At 39.6% G+C, this 22,721-nt stretch overlaps 1 protein-coding gene across 3 annotated transcripts; it reads left to right on the plus strand.

The window, feature by feature from the left end:
- Positions 1–3,870: 3,870 nt before the first annotated feature.
- ZNF182 (zinc finger protein 182) lies at positions 3,871–22,316 on the plus strand. Of its 3 annotated transcripts, none has more exons than XM_081042443.1 (5): positions 3,871–4,451; positions 5,431–5,489; positions 12,143–12,269; positions 12,581–12,676; positions 19,381–22,316. In XM_081042443.1, the coding sequence occupies exons 2-5, from the start codon at positions 5,475–5,477 to the stop codon at positions 21,006–21,008; spliced, it is 1,866 nt and encodes a 621-aa protein (XP_080898569.1). In that variant the 5' UTR covers positions 3,871–4,451; positions 5,431–5,474; the 3' UTR covers positions 21,009–22,316. The 3 variants fall into 3 exon arrangements, with proteins under 3 accessions (XP_080898569.1, XP_080898571.1, XP_080898570.1); XM_081042445.1 differs by having other exon boundaries at positions 3,889–4,451; positions 19,384–22,316; XM_081042444.1 differs by having other exon boundaries at positions 3,889–4,451; positions 12,584–12,676.
- Positions 22,317–22,721: the final 405 nt, after the last annotated feature.

Below are 22,721 nucleotides of genomic sequence, written 5' to 3' on the forward strand. Positions count from 1 at the left end.
TTGTTGTTTGGTTTTGGTTCTGTTTTCTTCCCTACAGTATTCCCGATGGCTAGAACACTACCTGCTGTACAGGGGGTGCTTCAGCAGATTCCTGTGGAGCTTATGCTCTAGTGGTGCAAGACAGGCAACACACAAGAGTCAAATACATGTGCACTTTCAACATTAGTATATAATGTGAGATCACTTCAGACTGGTCTTTTAAAAATCAGACCCTTCTTATGGCTTCCGATTATGTCCAGAATGAAACATGAGCTCTGTTCCTGGCAGAGGAGGCCCTACAGCAGCTGGCCCCCCAATCACCTGCCCCTTGCCCATGTCTTACACATTCCCAACACAGTGAAACTTCCTGTTCCTCCAACATGCCAAATTAGGTCCTACTTTAGGACCATTGCAACATCCCTGCTGTGGGGACAAAGTCCCAGAGAGCAGTTTCCAGGCTCTCAGCCTCACGTAGAAAGGTGCTGGCTCGGGTAGTAGATGGCCGTCGGCTGTGGCTAATTGGCCATAAGCTGTACCCAGTTAGCCATTGGCCACTGGTATAACTGCCATGGCTTTGCTAGCAAGAGCGGATTGCTGTTAGCAAGGGGATTGGTTGGTTGGCAGAGAAGCCGACAGCAGGTTGCAGACCGTGTAGCTCCTGCTTCCTGTGTCTCTAACCCAGCCTCCAGTGAGACTATAGTGATATGATTCCCCTGCCTATGGCTCCGGGGGTGTTCCTATTTGGCCTCACCATGTCCTGTGTTCTTGTGCGGGGAGCGGGACCAGAGACCCAGCATGACACCCCATGTGACACATGGCACAGTAAGCAGGGTACGGTGTCGTCCAGAATTCCCAAAGGGGTAATAGAGCAGTTTATACGTGTGAAAGCTCAGCTTTGGGAGGCCCGTGAGGAGTGGAGCCAGGAATGGGAGGCACGGTCTGCCTGGGAGTCTCGAGCCTCTAGATGGCACACCACCCTCTTGGCCATAGAAGGTGTCGCCTTCCTTTTGGTAATCTGCTGCTGTAGGCTCCGAGGGTTGGGACATCTTGCACTGAGGCCACCACCCACTCGGACACCTGGCATGGTGAGCAGGATTCCGGCCAGGTAGGAAAGGAGTCTGTCTCCAGGAGGACAGGTGGCCCCCACATAATGTGTGGTACCCGGTGGCCACTGTTCTCAGGAGTTGGACCCCCGAGGAGGGGTGGGAGGACATGGATGGCTCTCCGGGCAGTGTGGAGAGGGCACTGCAGGCCCTGGCTGAGAGGTTGCCAGAGGAGGGGAAGGGTACAGCCGGCCGCGTGGGCTGGATGTTCCTCACGGCCTTGCGTCATATCATGGAGGACGTGCTTAATGAAATAGTTCAGGTGCCAGACCAGCAGCCCTTGGAGGAGGCGCTGGAAGCTCGGGACCGCTGCTTGGAGGAGGTTCTCACTGTGGTGCATCATCACTCAGAGGAAACGCTTGCTGGAATAGCCCAGGGGCAGGACCAGGTGTCCCAGTTGGAGGCGCTGGAAGCTAGGTCTGCCTGTAGGAAGAGGGGCCCCACAGTGGAGACTCTGAGGCAGAGGCGGATGATGCGAGTGGAGACAATGTAGCTCCCAACCCCCATGCCCAGCCCATTATTAAGCAAAAGGTAAAACATGAACAACCTTTGGGCCCCGGGGAGTTGCTGCCAACAACCCAGCTGTGACTGAATTCACAACCTACACCCCTTACACTCCCACTGATTTGCAGGAGCTGGGGAGGTGGTACAGACAGCGCCCTGGAGAGCCAGTCTCGGCTTGGCTACTACGTTTATGGGATAAGGGAGCAGACAGCATTTTCTGCTCCCCAAGCAAGATGGAAAAGCTAGCCTCCGTGATGGTACATCCGTCCCTGTGACAAAGGTTACAGAATTGCCATAAGTTGGCCCAAGACCAGGGCAACCATTCTCTAATGGAGTGGCTCACTGCTGCGGTACACACAGTGTGGGGACAGGCTGGAGAGCTGCCAGACACTGTGAGTAAATGGCAATCCTATACTGAAGTTACTCAAATCATCTGTGAAATGGGTATGAGACATGGTATGTTCAACCCTAATATGCGGGGGCCGGATGACGGGCGTTTTACAGCCAGCATGAGAGATCTGGTTTTGGATACTGCCCCTGTGAGTGCTTTTGGATCCTTGGTTGCCATTCTTACGCCCAATGTGGGGCAGCGGATCCATGAAGTTACAATTGCCATGGCCACCCTAGGGGATGTTGAAAGCCGGAGGCGAAGGAAGTTAAGACAGGAGGTCAGAGAAGTCAAGGCCTGGAAGCCCAAGTCAAAAGTAAGGGGGCGTGGTCACAGGCCTCAGAGAGTAACATGCACGCAGATGTGGCGTGATCTCGTGGCAGCAGGGGTTGATCGAGAAAAATGCACTCTTGTTGGAAGTTTGGAAACAGTTGTGTCCAGAACAGCAGTTCCAGCGAAGCCTAAAGGAGAAGTCTAGGAAAGCTTGACCCATGTCCGTTGAGGACTTCATGCGGCTGCTTGAGGCTGACTCCTGTCAGCTTGATTGAGCGGAGGCAGGGGGAGGGGAGCAAGGTACTAGGTCAGAGGGGATGAGCGGGGACTGGGGAGGCCCCATGTGGAATTGTCAACATATTGGTTACCTTCTAATGTGCAGAGGGTTTTGGCCTTAGTTGACACTGATGCAGACTGCAGTCTTATTTATGAGAAACCTTGGCTGTGCCCAGAAAGTAGGTGGACATCGAGGGGCACCCCTGGGACATTACTTGAACTGGACTGGAACTTTCTTTTCTGGGCTGGGTTCCTGACACAGGGCCCCTCACGGAAGACACTTGTCATGTAGATTATGAGACAAGACCCTGGGGGGTGGAGTGTGGGGACAAAGTCCCAGAGAGCAGTTTCCAGGCTCTTGGCCTCATGTGGAAAGGTGCTGGCTCAGGTAGTAAATGGCCATCAGCTGTGATCAGATGGCCATCAGCTGTGGCTAGTTGGCCGTCAGCTGTAACCAGTGAGCCATTGGCCACTAATATAACTGCCATTGCTTCGCTAGCAAAGAAATGGAGGGGGGGGGCTAGCAAGAAGATGGTGGATGAGCTAGCAAGAGCAGATTGCAGTTAGCACAGCAGATTGCAGCTAGCAAGTGGGGTTGGTTGGCAGAAAAGAGGTGGGTTACAAATGGTGTGGCTCCTGCTTCTTGTGTCTCCAACCCAGCTGTCAGAGAGAATACAGTGGTGAGACTCCCCTAACTATGGCTCTGTGGGTGTTCCTTTCTGGCCTCACCATGTCCTGTGTTCTTATGTGGGGAGCGGGAGATGGGACTCTGGATGACATCTTGCATGACAGTGTGTGTCTCCTAGGTCACCGTTTATTTCTTCTTCAGCTTTCCGTTTCTCTGCATACGGTCCTTCAAACTGCCAATTCCCAGCTCTAGCCACTGGATGGAGCCAGCGACCTTTCCCTACTTCCCAGACTTTGAGCAGGTCATGCAATTGTGCCTTGCATCCTGTCTGCCAGTTCAATTACACCTGCAAACCCTATACTGCCCTTTAAGTTCAAGACACCGATATCCTGCCTGTTAGAACTTTCCTTAATTGGATACTTACCTTCACCGCCATAAGGAAATTGGTCTTGGAAGTCTTAGTAGCACGACCTCCTCAGAACAAAGTAAACACCTGCTCAATGCTTACGCCCTCCAGCAGAAGAGACGCGGTGGGCACGGCCAACCCCTCCGAGCAGTGACATCAGCGGCGCGGCCATCTTCCCTCCGCGCCTGCGCCTCACCCCCGTCTCACTCGCTTGGGGCGACAGGAGGGGGCGGCAAGTTGGCTATTGGCGGACCCGGGCGCCAAGCCCAGACTGAGCGTGCGCACACCCGGCCCCTGCAAACCTGTGGGCTGCCGAGTCCGAGTTGGTCCCGAAGCGGAAGTGCTTCTCGGGGCCAATTTTTGTAACGGTCTCCTCTGCAGCAAGCAGAAGAATCTGTTAGAAAGAGGGAGAGATAAAGAGAGAGAGAGAGAGAGATAAATGGGAGAGAAAGAGAGAGAGAGAGAGGTTGGGGGGGGCGAATGCTAGGGCTTATGCACTGAGTGATGGGGAATTCTGAGGGACGAGTGAAGGGGGTTTGTGAGGGTCATTGATGTGGGGGGGTTGTGGAGAGAGTGATAGAGGAGTGAGAGGTCGGTGTATGAGGGTTTTTGGGAAATGTAATGGGTAATCTCAATGGTGGGCAAAGTTATGGGGCTAATCAGGGTTGAATGGGGCTTGTTAAACGTTGACTTTTACACATTTTCCAGCACTGTGATCTTCGCTAAGGGTTCATAGCACCCCTCAGGCCCCTCCTTAGGCGCTCCCCATCTCTCCCTCTGCCTCTCTCCCCCTGCCCAAGCCCCAAGGTAGGGGCCTTGTGTGAATGCTCCAGCTGAAGTGAATCTGCACCTGAAAGCTTCCTTCCGGCTCCTGGGCAAGACGGCCCCAGTGAGGTGAGAAGATAGAAGAGGCACCTGAGAGGACTCACCTGCCTAAGGGCCTCGCTCATAGTCGAGGGCTTGGGAGGGGCGGGTGGGGCCTGATGTTGCGGGATCTGCAGGGATGGGCTTAACATCATGGGGGTAATGTTTTTAAAAGTTAAGTTTTCTTGGCATTTAACAGATAAGTAACACATTTGAATTCTAGATTAATTAGAAAATAGAGGGAAAGGAATTAAAAGGAACTAATTTTATCCCCCTACATTTAAATGTCCATTCTTTGACATTTTTTAGTGTGTATAAGGGGTATGCATTTTTAAACATTGAACATACAGTTTTAAAATGGGTTCCTACAGTTTTATAACCTACTTTTTTTTCATTTAGAAGTTTACTGTGATTTAGCTTAAAAATTTATTCTATAACATTTTAAAAACTTAATTTAGATACATGTACAGAAAAGTACACAGATAGGTGAGCACAATGTAGTATATACAGTTATCGAATTATGATGTTGCACACCTGAAACTTATGTAATAAACCAATGTTGCCTCAGTAAAAATAGAGGAGGACACAGATACATGTCTAGTTCTGTACAACATTATTTTAATAGCTACATAGCATTTCATTTCTTGTATTTCCTTGTTAATTCTGTATTGTGGGTCATATAGGATTGTTTAAGTTTGGCATTGTTAAAGTCAATGCTGAAATGAAGATACAGAGAAATTATGATACATATTTCATCAAGAAAAATACCTAGAAATACAATTTTTGGGTCAATGCATGAGAATATCTAGAAAAAATATTTTATATTAAATGTTTACATGAGGAAAAGAGTCAAGAATACCCAGATGGTTGTGAAAACATCAGGGTTGCACAAACTTCCACAGAGAAGCCTCATGCCTAGCTGGTGTGAGGGGATTTCTAGGCAGATAATTCTGGGCACTCGAAGCCTGATGGGGTCTCTCATATGCTCTACACTTTTCCACTCTTCCAGCTCAGCCTTCATAGATTTCTGCCTTTTCCCAAGAAGAGCAGGAAATGGGCAAACTTCAGGTAAGACTGTTGTCTGTTCCTTCCTGTTTTACCGTGGATGTGATGAGCTATGTAGGAATCTCTGACATAAAATAGGAAATTATTTGTAAATCAGTATTAGGATCAGGGAAAATGAGAGAGAGCAGCAAGGCCACGTTAGAATATAAACATGGAAAGATATAAGATGTAACAGATACTAATGATGAGTTGCAAATTTCTCTTTGAGCCTCTGTCCACCAGAAGGAAATGTAACCAGTAACCTGGCTCACCTTACGCCTCAGAAGAGAGCACACTAATTCCTCAGGAAAGAAATTTTTTCCTGCAATTGCCTTTCAAGGAATATCTTTGTTGGGTCCTCCTGTGGATGGTAGGATTGTCTTCAACCACAGCCTGGTGATAAATGCAGTCCCTGGTTTCCTGCAGATATTTCTTAATAGCATTTCTCAGTTAGCTGGAGACCTAATGTCTAAATGTAATTTTGTAATGAAATACCTTAGGGAACTGCTTGTCTTTCAAATGATTTTCCTGAAAGTAATTTTCTCAGTTGGAATTTTGATTCTCATTTGGCCAAAAGACAAAGTTCTGCAGACATCCACAACCCACCCCCTTTTTTCCTTTCATTTAAAACTTTTTATTTTTTTAAATTACTGCACAGTAAAATTGATTTTGTTGTTTTCCAGTTCAATAAATGTTAACACGTGTATAGATTGGTGTAACTAATCTATAAGATAGAGAATAGTTGCATCACGCAAAAAAACTGCTACCCATTTCCAGTTATGTATTCCCCCACCTGTAACCTCAGTGAACTGCAGATCTGTGTCACTATAGTTTTATCTTGTCAAGAATGTCATATAAATGGAATCATACAATATGTAACCTTTTTTTAAAAAATTAAAATTTCTTTTGAGACAATTGATACACAATTGTAAAAATAATACAGAGAGATCCTGTGTATCCTTTACGTAGTTTCCCCCAATATGAACATCTTGTAAAACTACAGTACAATGTCACAACCAGGATATTGACATTGATGTGGTCAAGACACAGTTCCACCACTGCAAGGATCCCTTATGTTGCCCTTTTATAGCCACATCCACCTCCTTTTCCCCCCTCCCCATTCTTTGACTACTAGCAATTACTGATCTGTTCTCCATTTCTAGAATTTTGTCATTTCAAGAAAGTAATATAAATTGAATCATATAGTATGTGACCTTCTGAGATTGGATTTTTTTCACTCAGTATAGTTCCCTGGAGAGTCAGTCAAGTTGTGTGTGTCAGTAGTTCTTTCCTTTTTATTGCTGAGTGGTATTCTATGGTATAGATGTACCACAGCTTATTTATCCGTTCTCCTGTTGAAAGACATTTGAGTTATTTCCAGTTTGGGGCAATTATGAGTAGAACTAATTTAAACATTCATAACAGGTTTTTGTGTGGACATATGTTCTCATTTCTCTAGAGTAAATATTGGATTGCTGGGTCATATGGTAAGCGTGTGTTTAACTTTTTAAGAATCTGCCAAATTGTTTTCTAGGATGATGGAATCATTTTTCATTTCTACCAGCAATGTATAAGAATTCCAGCTGCTTCACATTTTTGCCAGTACTTGCTGTCAGTATTTTTAGTTTTAGTCATTCAAGTAATATAGTGGTATCTCATCATATCAAAACACCACAGACTCAGTAGTGTACACAACAGAAATTTATTTTTCTGTAGTTTAAACAACAGAAATTTGTTTTCTTAATCCCAGATCAAGATGCCATCAGAATTAGTTTCTGGTCAGATCTCTCTTCCTGGTTTGTAAACAGCGGCCTTCTTGAGATGTCCTCAACATGTCCTTTCCTCTCTGTCCTTGTGCAAAGAGAGAAGGAGCTCTGGTGATTTTTTTCCTTTTCTTATAATAAGGACACCAGTCCTAGCAGACTAGGGCCCCACTCTTATGACCTCATTTTACCTTAATTACCTCCTTAAAGGTCCTTTCTTCAAATAAATTCATGTTGGGGGTTAGAGTTTCAACATATGAATTTTGTGGGAGGGGAAACAATTCAATTCATAATAGCATGTTTTATTAGACCTATACATTTTTCATTTGTTTCATTTTTTAAGTTATTGTAAATGGTTTTGTTTTAAAATTTTTGGTTTCCGTTATTCATTGCCAGTATATAGAAATATGATTGATTTTGTTTGTTGAACTTTGCTATGGTTTGAATGTTTGTGTTCCCCCAAAATTCACATGTTGGAATCCTAATGTCCAAAGTCATGGTGTTAAAAGGTGGGTCTTCCTCTTCTTTATTTATTTACTTATTTATATCAGTAATACAATTTTTTATAGGTTTTCTATTTTATTCAATGGATTATAATCCATTACCATCATTATTTATTTTGATGCTCAGTTGTCCCCGAGTTGACCAGTGGGAGCCCTTTTAAGCTGGCTTTTGTTTCCCTCTGACACATCTCTATAATTCTCAGAGCACTTCCTTATTGTTTAATGCAACAAGATATTCCAGTCCTCATCTTTTACTTTCCCTGACCCAGGCCTAGAATCAGTCATTTCTCCATGGAACACTGGTTCTTCTTAGTGGATAATCATATATAGTAACCAAAATCTGTGTGCTAGGTGTGCTCATCACTACTGGGGTTTCATTACTTTTAGGCCCTTTCAGTGAACAGAGCTTGGTGTTTGTGTGTGTGTCTATTTACATAGATAATAGATATAGATATCGATATAGATATATGATGCAAAAAATGTATGCAAATTTTAAGAAAGGAAAACTGTATTATAATTGTAATACACGATATATACCAATAATACAAGATAAATGCAAGTCACGTTTGACTTCTGCAATTACAAGAGGTGCTCAAAGTGGTTGCCATCAGCGTCCAGATACCTGATTATGGCAAACTACTGCTTGAGCAATGTTGACTAAAGTGTCCACTTGTATACATTTTTTTGGCATTGTGTGTGTGTGTGTATGTGTGTGTGTGTGTGTGTGTGTGTGTTAGGTTTGATAATTCCCTGGAAGGACTCACAGAACTCACTGAAAGCTGTTATATTCATGGTTATGTCTTGTTACAGGGAGAGGACACAGATTGGAATCCACTAAGGGAAAAAAGTACATAGGGTGGGGTCCAAGAATGTACTAAACGGAGAGTTTCCATTTTTCTCTCCCGATGAAGTTGGGATTTGTGATTTTTCTGGCATTGATCTGTAATAATTTTTTTCTCTAATTTTTCTATAATGATATACATTTTTATATTTACATTGTGTGGTAAATAAAATAAGTTTAAAATTATTTTCAACAAAAGTGTGAAGGCCATTCAATGGAAAATGGGAGTTCCCATTTCAATAAATGGTGCTGGAACAACTGGATATCCATATGCAACAAAAGAACTTAAATCCATACCTCCAAATATATAAAAATTAACTCAAAATGGATCACAGATCTAAATGTAAAATCTAAACCTATAAAATTTCTGGAAGAAAATATACAAATCTTTTTAACCTTAGGTTAGCCAAATAATTTCTTAGATGTGACACCAAAATTTGAAAGACACTGTTAAGAGAATTAAAAGCTATAGAATGGGAGAAAATATTTACAAATCACATATCTGGCAAAGAAGTAGTGTTGAGAATATATAAAGAACTCTCAAAGCTAAAAAAAAAATTGGGGGGAGCAAAAGAGATCTACTTCACCAAAGAAGATATACAAACGACAAATAAGCACATACAAAGATGCTTAACATCATTAGTCATGAAGAAACTGCAAAATTAAAACCACAATGAAATACCACTACACAACTATTAGAATAGAAAAAAAAAACACCTGAAAACACTAAGTGCTGATGAGGCTGTGGATCAACTGGAACTATCATATATCATAGGTAGGAATGCCACTTTGGAAAAGTTTTCCAGATTTGGATTTAATAGATGTAATTATTCTAGAATACTTGGAAGCTCCTTAATTTTTTAATTAAAAATTTAAAAATAAGGTATAATGTGTATACAGTAAAATGGGCCCACTTTAGTGTACGGTTCTGCAAGTTTTGACAAACTCATACAGTACGTAACTGCCACCACAATGAAGATGTAGAACACTTCTGTTGTCACCCAGTATTTCCCTTTTGTAGTCAACCCTTGCTGCACACTGGCCCCTTGTAATCACTCATATAGTTTTGGTCTCTATAGTTTTGCCTTTCCCATAATGTTATACAAATGGAGTCATACAGTATATAGCTTTTGAGTCTGACTTCTTTCACTTAGCATAATACATTTGAGGTTCATCCATATTGTTACATGTATCATTAGTGTTTTTTTCATTTTTATTGCTGAATAGTAGTATATCGTATGGATTCAAGTTTGTGTGTCCATTCACTGGATGAAAAACATTTGGGTCGTTTCTTATTTGGTTTATTACAAATATAGCTGCTGTATAAATATTCATGTCCAAGTTTTTGGGTTTACATAAGTTTCCATCTATTTGGGTAAATATACCTATGAGTGGGATTGCTGGGTCATATGGGAGTCTATACTTCATAAGAAATTGGAAAACTGTTTTCCAAAGTGGCATTCCTACCTATGATATATGATGGTTCCAGTTGATCCACATCCTCACCAGCACTTGGTATTTTCAGGTTTGTTTTTTTTTTTTTTCCATTTTAATAGGTGTGTGGTGGTATCTCGTGGTTTTAATTTTGCAGTTTCCTCATGACTAACGATGTTAAGCATCTTTGTATGTGCTTATTTGTCGTTTGTATATCTTCTTTGGTGAAGTGTCTCTTTTGCTCCCCCCCTCATTTTTTTCCTTTTAGCTTTGAGTTCTTTATATATTCTCAATACTACTTCTTTGCCAGATATGTGATTTGTAAATGAAAAGTAGCATATAACATATTTGCTACATATTTATATGTAACATATTTATAAGTAATGTATTTTATATATTTGGAGGTATGAATTTAAGTTCCTTTGTTGCATATGCATATCCAGTTGTTCCAGCACCATTTATTGAAATGGGAATCCCATTTTTGATCCAATGGCCTTCTCACTTTTGTTGAAAATAATTTTAAACTTATTTACCACACAATGTAAATGTAAAAATGTATAATATATCATTATAGAAAAAATTAGAAAAAATAATTTTTAAGTATAAAGATATAAAATAATTTAATTATAACATATGAAGTGCAGTTTATACGTTTACAACTTGATAAATTGTCACAAAGTGAATACACTGTGTAACCACCCTATAGCTGAAGATTAGAACATAATCAGGACCTCTGAATCCTCACTCAAACCCTCTCCCAGTTAATACCACCCATCCCCATAGGTAATTACTCTCCTGGCTTCTAACATCATGGATTGGTCTTGCCTGTTCTCTTACTGTATATAACAGAATCATGCAGTATGTACTCTTTTGTGTCTGATTCTTTTGTACAGCTGTGAGATTAATCTATGTTGGAATGCAGTTGTAATTCATTCATTTTCATTACCACAGCATTCCACTGAATAACTGGGCCACAATTACCCATTGTGCTGTTGAGGGACATTTGGATTTTTCCCACAATTTAGTATTAGAAATAGTGCTGCTGTGAACATCCCTATACTTGTTTTCTAGAGTACATGTGCATGATTTTTTTCTAAGGTGTGTACCTTGGAGTACAATCATTGGATCATAGTGTATGTAAATCAACTTCAGTAAATAATGCCAATCTGTTTCCCCAAGCAATTATACCAGTTTACATTCCTTCTAACAGTGTGTGAGTTCCCTTATCAACACAAACTTATGGTATTTTAGTTTGCTTGATTATAACCTTGAGTGGTATCTCAGTGTGGCTCATTTTCGTTAACTGAGTGCTAATGGGATTGAATACATTTCATTGGTTACCTGAGCGTTAATAAAGTTGAGTACATTTTCTCATGTTCATAGGTCATTTGGTTTTTCTTTTTAGTAAAGTACCTATTCACATCTCTCGTCTATTTTTCTGTGTTGTATGTATGTTTTCTATTGATCTGTAGAGATTATTTTATATGTTCCAGGTAAGATCCCTTTATCACTTATGAATGTTGAGGGTAACTTCCCCATCTACAGCTTGCCTTTTTACTGTTGTACTTTTAATCTTGTAATGTTTATAAGTCTTTTCCATTAAGAGTGGTCCTTCTCATGTCTTGTTTTAGAATTCTCCCCGTACCTCAAGACTGTGAAAACATTTTCCTGTATTATTTTCTGGAGCCTTTATTGTATTACCTTTCACATTAGATTTACAATTTACCTGTAGCTGATTTTTGTGTATGGTGAATGTTAGGAGTTAAATGTTATTTTCCCCCCATATAGCTATCTAGTAAACTGTCCCCATTTATTTGAAAAGATCATCCTGTCCCCACTGCTTTGTCATAACTCAGGTGCCCATACATATTTGAATTCTTTTTAGTTCTACTGGACTATTTGTCTAGCTTTGTGCTAATACAACATTGTCTTATATATTCTGTTATTTAATGGAATAGTTTTTTCTACCATGATTTGTGATTTTTCCCACAAGGTAGGTCATTCACGTGATATAAAGCAGACATCCTGTATTATGTCATCATCATGAACGGGGAGCCCAGTCAGAAGTTTCCCCTACATTCCATCCTCATTACCCAGTGGTCAGCATTTTAGAATAAAAGGAATGTGCAATTACAGGGACTTGTGACATTTGAGGATGTGGCTGTGGATTTCACCCAGGAGGAGTGGCAGTACCTGAACCCTCCACAGAGGAACCTGTACAGAGATGTGATGCTGGAGACCTATGGCAACCTAGTCTCTGTGGGTAAGAATGACTTCCTCAGGTAATTTCACTGTTTACGGTTATGTCCAATAGAGAGCCTTTCCTTTCCCAATTTCGGACACTTGCAATGTCTCTGAACTGTTTGAAGAGTTTGACACTGAATTCCAGGGATCAAAGTTCCTTTCCTGCCCCCCCCCTGCTCTCCTGACAAGGTGATTATCAACTCAAAACCCAGGTGAAATGCTTTCACAACCACTGTGTCAAGTGATAGGTCCCTTGTGTTGTCCCAAACTCCACCTTCCTCTTTCAGAGGCTCTGAAGACCAACGAGGCATTGCTGTCATTTCTCATTAGCAGGGCAGCAGGCTACCAAACCAGACCTCATTCTCAAATTGGAGGTAGAAGAGCTGTGCCTGACAGAAGGAAAAATCCCAATTTGGAACTTTCCAGGTAAGTGGAATGGACACAGGCTATGAGAACTTGAGGTCCCAGCTTGTCAGTCAGGGGTGAGGACCTCTGAAAGGGCTTTCAGGAATATCTGGGAAAAGATTGTGGCCCTTTGGTGAAGGACAGGGACGTGAACATCCCAGACATGACTGTTCCCCCCTCCCCTGTCCCATACCCACCAGACCACTCTCCTTAAGATGGCGCTCACTCACAAGTTTTTGCACAGCTCCTTTTACCCATAGTTAAGTGTTTTATATATACCAATCCCCTACCCCCAAGCCCTGCCACTTCTACCATTCTTATTTCGTACTGCCTTATCTGAAGCCGGGCCCACATTAGTCACGGTCCTAGGCTAATGCTCTTATTCCAGGTTGAATTACCTGATTCCATTCAGCTTAGATATACTTATCAGATTTGCTCTCCTAAAACATCTTGATTATCTCTTTTTTAAAAGAGCTTTATTGAGATATAATCCACATACCATAAAATTCACTCTTTTGAAGTATATAAATTCAGTGATTATTAGTATATTCAGAGTTGTGCAACCATCACCACTGTCTAATTTTAGAACATTTAACATCACCCCAAAAAGAAACCCCTGTCTCTTATCAGTCACTCTCTATTCCCTCCTCCCCCCAGCTCCTGGCAACCACTAATCTTTCTGTCTATGGATTTGCCTATTCTGGACATTTCATATAAATGGAACCATACAAAATGTGGCATTTTTCCCCCCTTCTTCCGCCTTCCCCTACCCCCCCCCACCCCCGTCCCCGCACTCTGGTTCAAGCTATTGTTTCTCAGTTTAGTTGTGTAGGACACAGTTCCCTGGCCTATGCTGGTATTATGAGCCTTGCGCTCCCCCCCTCCCCCCACTAAGACAGTCGGTCACCAGTCATCGGTCCACCGCTCACAGAAGCTCATGGCACTCTCGCTGGCTCCTGGCCGCCCACGATGGCTGCTGGCCACTCACGCTGGCCACCAGCCGCTCCTGGCAGCACACGGTAGCCCACAGCAGCACACAGCAGCTCACAGCAGCCCACCTCCAGGGAGAGCTGTTCTTCACAATCTTAGGTGTAGAGGGCGCAGCTCACTGGCCCATGTGGGAATCGAACCAGCGACCTCACACTAGGAGCATGATGCTCCATCCATGATGGCTGGCCCAAAATGAGGCATTTTATATCTGGTTTCTTTTTTTTTTGTTGGCATATTTTCAAGGGTCGTCCATATTGTAGCATGTATCAGTACTTCATTTTTATGGTGGAATACTAGTCCATTGTATGGATATACCACATATTGTTTATTCATTTGTTGATGGACATTTAGAAGTTGTTACCACTTTAATGCTTCTATGAATAGTCATGTAGAAGTTTTTGTGGTGATGTATGTTTCATTTTTTTACATACATAGAAGTGGAATTGTTAAACAGTGTGAGAACTGTGTGTTTAACATTTTGTGGAGCTGCCAAACTGTGTGAATATCCTGTTCCTTAAAATTTTTCATCAGTTATTTTAATATTTCCTGATGATTCTGCCTGAATCAGTCATTACTGAGATGGTTGAATAGATGATGAATTTTCTATTCATCTACATTTGTAAGTTGGCACTCTTCTGTAAAGAATTTCCCTTATCCCATCTCCATTAATTTGATTATCAGTATGGACTTGTGGATTCCTATTTTTCAATGTATTATAATCCATTATCTTCTACTGTCATTATTCATTTTGATGTTCAGATTGTCCCTGATTTGGCTAGTAAGAGTCCCTTCAGGCTGGCTCTCTGTGTTTGCTTTGATGTATTAGGTAGATCCCCTAGAGTTCTTAGTTCTTGCTGGGTTATCTTATGTAGTATGTGTCCTTTATTTTTGACTTGCACTACTTCTTCTTCTCATCTGCGTGTGCTCCAAAGGTGACTCTTGTGTTGTGTATATTGTCCTGTTAAAGTTGATCTTTAATTGCTTTTGGCTTGTCAGTAGGTGGGATTGACTCCTAGGCTGACTAGTTGTGAGACTCGGCTCTGCCTACAGTGGATGTTCTGCTGTGTGAGAGTTGACCGCTTAAATGAGGCTTGGCCTCTGTGGGCTCTTGTACCTGTGGAGAATTCCCTCTGGGTGTGTCACTTATAGGTCAAACCCGTAATTCTCTGGTTTGGTCTGGAGTTGCCTTTGGTGTGTTGAATCTTGTGCTTCTTGAGCTGGGCCCTTCAAGTAATCCTCGTACAAGTCTCTCAGTTGTTCTGTGTGGAGAGTCCTTTGATGGGTTATAGATATTCAGTTTGTGGTAAGTTCTGGAGGAGAACTCAAGAAGACCACCTTACTGCCGCCATGCCTATGACGTCCCCGGTTTAGATCTTGAAGCTTGATTAGATTCAGCGTTTTATTTTCTTTTAGCAGGATTATTTCCTAACTGGTGTAACATACTTCCATCAGGAAGCATGTAATACATGGTTGTCTTTTTTCTGTTATGAGTCATTGGTGATTATTGCTTAGATCCATTAATTCATTAATGTTTGCAAAATGGTGATACTGAAAATCTACCATTCCTTCTTTGTTGATTAGCTGGGATACTACTATAAAGAGGGATTGACCTATTTGATTACATGAGTTACATATTATACAGAATAGGTACATAGTATACATGAGTTACATGCTTTTCCTATTTTTCAAAATAACGAGTTGGTTTTGTAGTACCATTCAAAGGTGACTAATATGTCTTTTTTGAGTATCATTTACGGTCTTGGGAATTTAAACATGTTTATGTTTTAATCCATTGCCTTATCCTTATTATGAATCAAAGTGCTCCATCTCTGGCCAATGGAAATGCCTTCAAGTTGGCTTCTGAGTCTTTGGTAGATTCTTTGCTTTCTAGTGTTACAAGATGTTCTAGGATCACTTTACATATTTCTGACCTAGAATCAGCCACTTCTCCAAGGAGGCCTGGTTCTTCTTAGTGGTAAATAATGTTTTGAGACCATAATATGGAAGTTAGGGAATAGTTTCTAGGCCTTTTCATTGACAAAGCTAGGAACTTTACATGTTAAAAAAAAAGACTTTTAAGAGAAAATACATATATTCAAATTGATATTTTCAAATCAAATTCTGGACTTAAAGGTTTTAAATTTATTAATCTTATGTCTGTTGGTAAGATTACCCTAAAAATAAAAGACCAAAGTGAAAGGCAACAAGCATTTATTTGAGATTAAAAAAAAAAAAAAGAATAGCTATTTGGGAATCACTGATTCAGCAGAAACCCAAATAGTGTTCTGATTGGGAGACAAAAGCAAGGAGTATTTATGGGAAGGGGAAGGGAAACAATTACATCAATAGAGGGAAGGCATTTCTATAGGTGCAGATAAACCACCATAGTGATGCTAATTCTAAACAATGTTTTTAATTTTCAGTCAGTAGTTCAGTAGTTATCGTCGGGAAGTCATAATATCCGCTTTCTTATCTTTCCAAACAGTTGCTTGAGACCGTGTTGCTTTAGGCCTAGTCCAAACGTTCTTTGTGCCCTGTTTTTAACATTCCAAAGGTTTGAGGAATAACATGTGCAAAGCAGTTCCTCTGGGAAGGCAGCTCTGACTCCATTTTAAAGTGGCTCTGTTTATATTATTTTTACAGTATTTATGGTTGGTACTATTCTGAGACTGCTGAATGTGTATAGTGGGTTGGGTTCAATCAATTGAAGTAATCATGTTGGTGTCATTGAGAATCGAGACTTTTCAGCATGGTTGTTAGGAAATATAGATGAGGTGATATTTATTATTAGGGAATCCTTTATATTCAGTTTTGCTCTATGATTATATAAAATTTGCAAGTGTTAACAAATATTCAACTGAGTAACTTTAAAGGTATAATTGGCTGCATTAAATATTTCATGAATCAGACAGCATTCCATCTATCAAATAGAAAGGAGCTCTAAGGAGTTGTACAAAAATGGAAGGTTTTTATAAGCAAAAGGAGAGTGGGACAAGGAGGTCTAAGAAAACGGATTATTTTTGGCACTTTCCCTTAGGCAAAGACAGATTACCTCACTAGTGCTGATCAGGAAATTCTAGTGTGGTTTTAAAATTCCACTCCTGGGAAAGGCTGAAACTGCAATTATTAAGCCTTGGTGAGGCAAACCACAAATGACTCCATTTTGGGTCTGTTGTTTCTTTTTTACACAAGTATTTACTTGGTTCCAAAGTCACATTTAGAAAACAAGGCATATTCCAAGAAGTCCAGCTTCTTTCCCTCTCTATCCCACACTCTTCTTTCCTTCTCCCTATAGGTAACCATTTATTAAAATTAAGTTTATCCTTCCATTGTGTTTTTACAATATGAGCCTACACACACACACACACACACACACACACACACACACATATACATATATATTATATATGTATATATATTACATATATATAGTTACATATATAATATATATGTGTATATGTATTCCTTCTTTATAAAAATGGTAGCCTACTATGCACAGTTTTATTCACCTTTTTTCCACTTGATATTCAAGAACATATTGACTATATTGTGATATTTCTTTATGGTAATGTAGTGGTTCTTAATAATCATAATAGTAGTACAAATCATTGTGGTAGTAGTGGTAGTAGTAGTAGTATAGTCATTGTTCTAGTAAACATTGGAAAGCACTTCCTATGTGCCATGAATACTCTGTTATAAGTAATTTAATCATATCAACAAACAGTGGATGGGCACTGTTATAATTCCCATTTTCCAGATGGGAAAGTAAGATACAAATAGATTAGATAACTTGCCTGAGGTCACAGAGCAAGTGAAAGGCTAAGCCAGGATTTGATCCTGGGCTAGAGAGCTCATGACCCTAGCCACATATGTTATAGTGCTTCTTACCACCTAAGGAGGTCCAGATTCAGTAGATCCTTGGTGAGCCTGGATCCCATCAAATGTATTTTATAAATGCTTTTTCTGTGATTCTGATGTTCACCCATGTTTAAGAACTAGTGCTTTTCTAGCTAAAGAAAGAAGTCACAGGAAGAGAAACCACAGCTGCATGGTTGGTTTTAAAATTTTAAAATTTTAAAATTCAGTATTATCATAAATAATACTTAATAAATACTTATACTTATTTATCATAAATATGATAAATATTATTAAATATTATTATAAATATTATAATTACATAAATATTATATTTATATTATTTATTACATTACATAAATATTATCATAAAATTCAGTATTATCATAAATAATACTTAATAAATAATTATAAATAATTTTATTATTATAATTATTACAATTACATAAACATTATATTATTTATTATATTGTTATTTATAATATTATTTATTATATTACATAAATATTATTATTACATAAATATTATCATAAAATTCAGTATTATCATAAATACTTAAATAATTATCATAAATAATTTTAAAATTCAGTATTATCATAAATGTTATCTTTATTAAATCTAAGTGGTAATATGAGTATTATACTCTGCTTTCAACTTTTCTGTATGTTTGAAAATTTTCATATAAAATTTCAGGAAAAGGTGAGAAGAAAAGCAAACTACAAATAATGAAAAAAATTAAGTATCTGTGCAAAAAGTATTTGCCATATTTTATTGACTTCAAGATACCACTGATTTTAAGATACACCATTTAGAAAGAAAAATTGCCACCAATTAATTTATGACATGTCATTGATTGTAAGGTGTATCTGGACTCAGAAATGTTAATGCAGAATAATATGCATATTGAGATTCATGAAATATGGTATATTAAAGGCAAGCCTTTGCAATTTTATCTGAGTGGTACAGATGAACAACTACTTTAGAAGGTAATAAAAATTAAAGTTACAGAGTAAGTTTTGAACAGACTGAATGTCTGTTCAAAAAGTTATCTAGATTCTGAATATAGCAAAATATGGAGGACTAGGATCTGTGGGTGACGGAACATGAGGAAGATTTTGGAGTTAATAATAGATATAGATATTGGAGGAAAGAGTGTAGACAGGAACAGAAGGTGCAGTTAAAGAATTGTGAATGCAAGCTTTGATAGATACAAAGGAGAGTCAGGATTGGCCAAAGATCTTTAGGTTTTTCTTTGTTTTTATAAGGCTAATTATTCTAAATCTCTCATGTACTAAGAATGTGGATTGAGGTTTGTTGTAAATACAGTGTTTCCCTGAAAATAAGACCTAGCCGGACCATCAGCTCTAATGCGTCTTTTGGAGCAAAAATTAATATAAGACTCAGTCTTATTTTAATATAATGTAATGTAATGTAATGTAAATACCGGGTCTTTAATATAATACAGGATCTTATATTAATTTTTGTTCCAAAAGATGCATTAGAGCTGATTGTCTGGCTAGGTCTTATTTTCAGGGAAACATGGTAGTATAAGTCAGGTACAGTTAAGAGTTCATATGATAAGTGAAGATTAAGAATGATAAGGTCACCAGAGTTGATGGAAATCAGAGATGATGTAAAAGTAGAGGTAAAAAAGACTGAAGTGTCAGGGTAAGATTATTCTTGGTAACAAAAGGCTAGCAGGTGGGAGTTTAATAAAAGACCAGAATTTGATGGTCAAATTTCTCTCTCCAGGAACTCTGATAAAATGATAAATGATAAAATGAGGTAATAGTATCAGCTTTCATATGGCAGGGCATTTCCATATGAAATCCATTCCATAATGTCAAAGTATAAAAATGGTTTACTGTACTTCTTTCTAGAAGAAGCCTGCCAAGTTGATGAACAGATTGAGAGACAGCACCATTATGAAAGAAATAAATGTTTGTTGATGCAAGTTGGATTCCCTGACAAGAAAACAGTCACCACCAAGAATGGCCATGACCATAATGAATTTGGAAACACACTTCATCTGAGTACAAACCTTGTTGCTTTGATGCAAAAACCCCATAAACACGTGTCATTTGGTAATAATATGGTAGATAATTTAGACTTATTTAGTAGAAGCTCTGTGGAAAAGAAACATGATAGTACAAAATTATCATTCCATACTGAGTATGAGAAAACAACTCCTGGAGTGAAAACGTATGGATATAAAGAGTGTGGGAAGGCCCTTAGGCGAAAGAAAGGTCTTAGTCTGCATCAGAGAATTAAAAATGGGGAGAAACCATTTGAATGTACTGCATGTAGGAAAACCTTCAGCAAGAAATCACACCTCATTGTACACTGGAGAACTCATACGGGAGAGAAACCCTTTGAATGTACTGAATGTGGAAAAGCCTTTAGCCAAAAATCCCAGCTCATAATACACCTGAGAACTCATACAGGAGAGCGACCCTTTGAGTGTCCAGAATGTGGGAAAGCCTTCAGAGAAAAGTCAACTGTCATCATACATTACAGGACACATACAGGAGAGAAACCGTATGAATGTAATGAATGTGGAAAAGCTTTCACTCAGAAGTCAAACCTAATCGTCCATCAGAAAACCCACACAGGAGAGAGAACTTATGAATGCACTAAATGTGGGGAATCTTTCATACAGAAGCTTGATCTAATTATACATCATAGTACTCATACAGGAAAGAAACCCCATGAATGTAATGAATGTAAGAAAACTTTCAGTGATAAGTCAACTCTCATTATACATCAAAGAACTCACACGGGAGAGAAACCTCATAAATGTACTGAATGTGGGAAGTCATTCAATGAGAAGTCAACCCTCATTGTGCATCAGAGAACTCATACAGGGGAGAAACCCTATGAATGTGATGTGTGTGGGAAAACGTTCACCCAAAAGTCAAACCTTGGTGTACATCAGAGAACTCATTCAGGAGAGAAACCCTTTGAATGTAATGAATGTGAGAAAGCCTTCTCTCAGAAGTCCTATCTCATGCTACACCAGAGAGGTCATACAGGAGAGAAGCCCTATGAATGCAATGAATGTGAAAAAGCATTTTCCCAGAAATCATATCTTATTATACATCAGAGAACTCATACAGAAGAAAAACCCTATAAATGTAATGAATGTGGCAAAGCCTTCAGAGAAAAGTCAAAACTCATTATACATCAGAGAATTCACACAGGAGAGAAACCGTATGAATGTCCTGCATGTTGGAAAGCTTTTAGCCAGAAGTCACAGCTCATCATACACCAGCGGACACACACAGGAGAGAAACCGTATGCATGCACTGAGTGTGGCAAAGCCTTTAGAGAAAAATCAACATTCACTGTACACCAGAGAACTCATACTGGAGAAAAACCCTATAAGTGTACAGAATGTGGGAAAGCCTTTACCCAAAAATCAAACCTTATTGTACATCAAAGAACACATACAGGAAAGAAAGCCTATGGGAAAGGCCACACCCGGAAGTCAAAGCTCATTGCACCTTAGAGAGTAAATCAATAGTGTTTATGTTCCCTGAAGGAAAGTTTTGTTAATTAACATTTTAAAAGTATGTTCTGACTTCTGGTTTAAATAGGAGGCATAAAGTCAGCCTTTTTTTTTTCTTGTCATCTCAGTCTTCACCCAAAAGGTACAGGAGAAAAAGAAGCAGAAGTATAACTTCTATAGCTGACAAAATTAGGAGGTAGCTGAAACCCTGTTGAGAGGGCTGCCACAGGCAGAGGAAATCAAGCAGCCATTGTGGGAGTTCTCTGAGGAGAACGCTCAGGGCTGTCGATGTGAGACAGCACTGGTAAGAACTCTTAGCTGAGGTTGAGGGTACACCCTAAGTGCAACACATACACAAACATAACAGCAGTAAAAGAGGGCATAGGTAGGTGGGAGGTAGGATGTTTCCTAGACCCATTTGCGGTCTGAGGAGAAACAGGCAGGGACCTTGACAAGGAATTGCTCAGACAAACCGTATTTCGCAGACAGTAGTCTATACTAATTGGAGGAGCAGTTGGTGGGGGCTGGGGCAAGAGGAGTGTTCCTTACGAAGAACCCTCCAGCTGCCACTATTTACTTACTCCAGAAAAGTCAAATCTAAAGGAACTACCAAATGGGGGGGGATCCCAGTTAAGAAAACTTCTGATCTTTCTAGAATGTGGCCCTGGTTTCTATTCCCACACGAACCTCTAGCAGACATCAAGTCCAGGAAAAACTCTTATTCAAAGAGGAATGATTCCAAAGTAATCAAAACCAAAAATGCACGTGGCTTTGCCAGCAATTCCACTTCTAGGAATGTATATACTCACAACATGTACAAAATGATGAACACACAGAGGTATTCACTTGATGCGTTGTTTGTGAAAACAAAAGGTTGAAAGTTGTCCAAATGACACCACCAGGGGTCTGGTTTCTGAAATCCTGGTATGTTGATACAGCAAACTCCTAGGCAGAAAAAATGCATAAAATATATAAACAGAACTTGGACACCATTTATGTAGTGATGTGGGATGATCGCCAACATACATTATTAGGTGAAAAAAAGCAAGATGCAGGATAATGAGTACAATGTGCTACCATTTGTATATAAAAAGGAGAGCAAGTGTTAAGTACATAATTGAGTGTATATGTATAAACTATTTCTGGAAAGAAACACAAGCTGGGAACCATGATTACCTCTGGGAAAGAAAAGGGGAAGTGGGTGGCTGGGGGAATGGAATTGAAAGGGAGACAACTGTATAGCCTTTCATAAATTTTGAAAATTGTATTATGTGGATGTACTAGCTTTTCAATAAATAAAACTTTAAAGAGCATAATTTGTTCTATTACTGTTATAATCAAGTCACGTTCTAGATACAGGATTTCATAACTTTTAATAAAGATATGTTCAATGTGGAGTTTTAACTTTTTAGAGTGAATAAATTGAATAATCAGTCAGAACAATAGATATCGAGTTCCAAAGGCACATAGGCATTACTTTCCTGAGGGTGTCAAATAGTGATTCTCAGGTCAGCTGGGACCACATAATGGAAACCTAAAGTGACTGAGACTGGTACACATTTCTTATTTAGTTTATACAGTCACATCTGTGAAAATATCCAGTACTAAAGCCTGCCAGTGGTTTTCCATTAACAAAATGATTTAAATTACTTCATTAGTGTGTGTGTGCTTTTAACAAAGATATAAAGCATGAATCCACAGAGAAGTTGAGTA

The sequence above is a fragment of the Rhinolophus hipposideros genome (genome assembly GCF_964194185.1).
Source record: "Rhinolophus hipposideros genome assembly, chromosome: X".
Classification (NCBI taxonomy): Eukaryota; Metazoa; Chordata; class Mammalia; order Chiroptera; family Rhinolophidae; genus Rhinolophus; species Rhinolophus hipposideros.

What these genes read in the sequence shown, in the direction of transcription:
- ZNF182 (XM_081042443.1), top strand. An exon ending in TGGCAACCTAGTCTCTGTGG is followed by an intron (nt 12,270 to 12,580) that starts GTAAGAATGACT and finishes ATTTCTCATTAG; the next exon opens with CAGGGCAGCAGGCTACCAAA. An exon ending in CCCAATTTGGAACTTTCCAG is followed by an intron (nt 12,677 to 19,380) that starts GTAAGTGGAATG and finishes ACTTCTTTCTAG; the next exon opens with AAGAAGCCTGCCAAGTTGAT.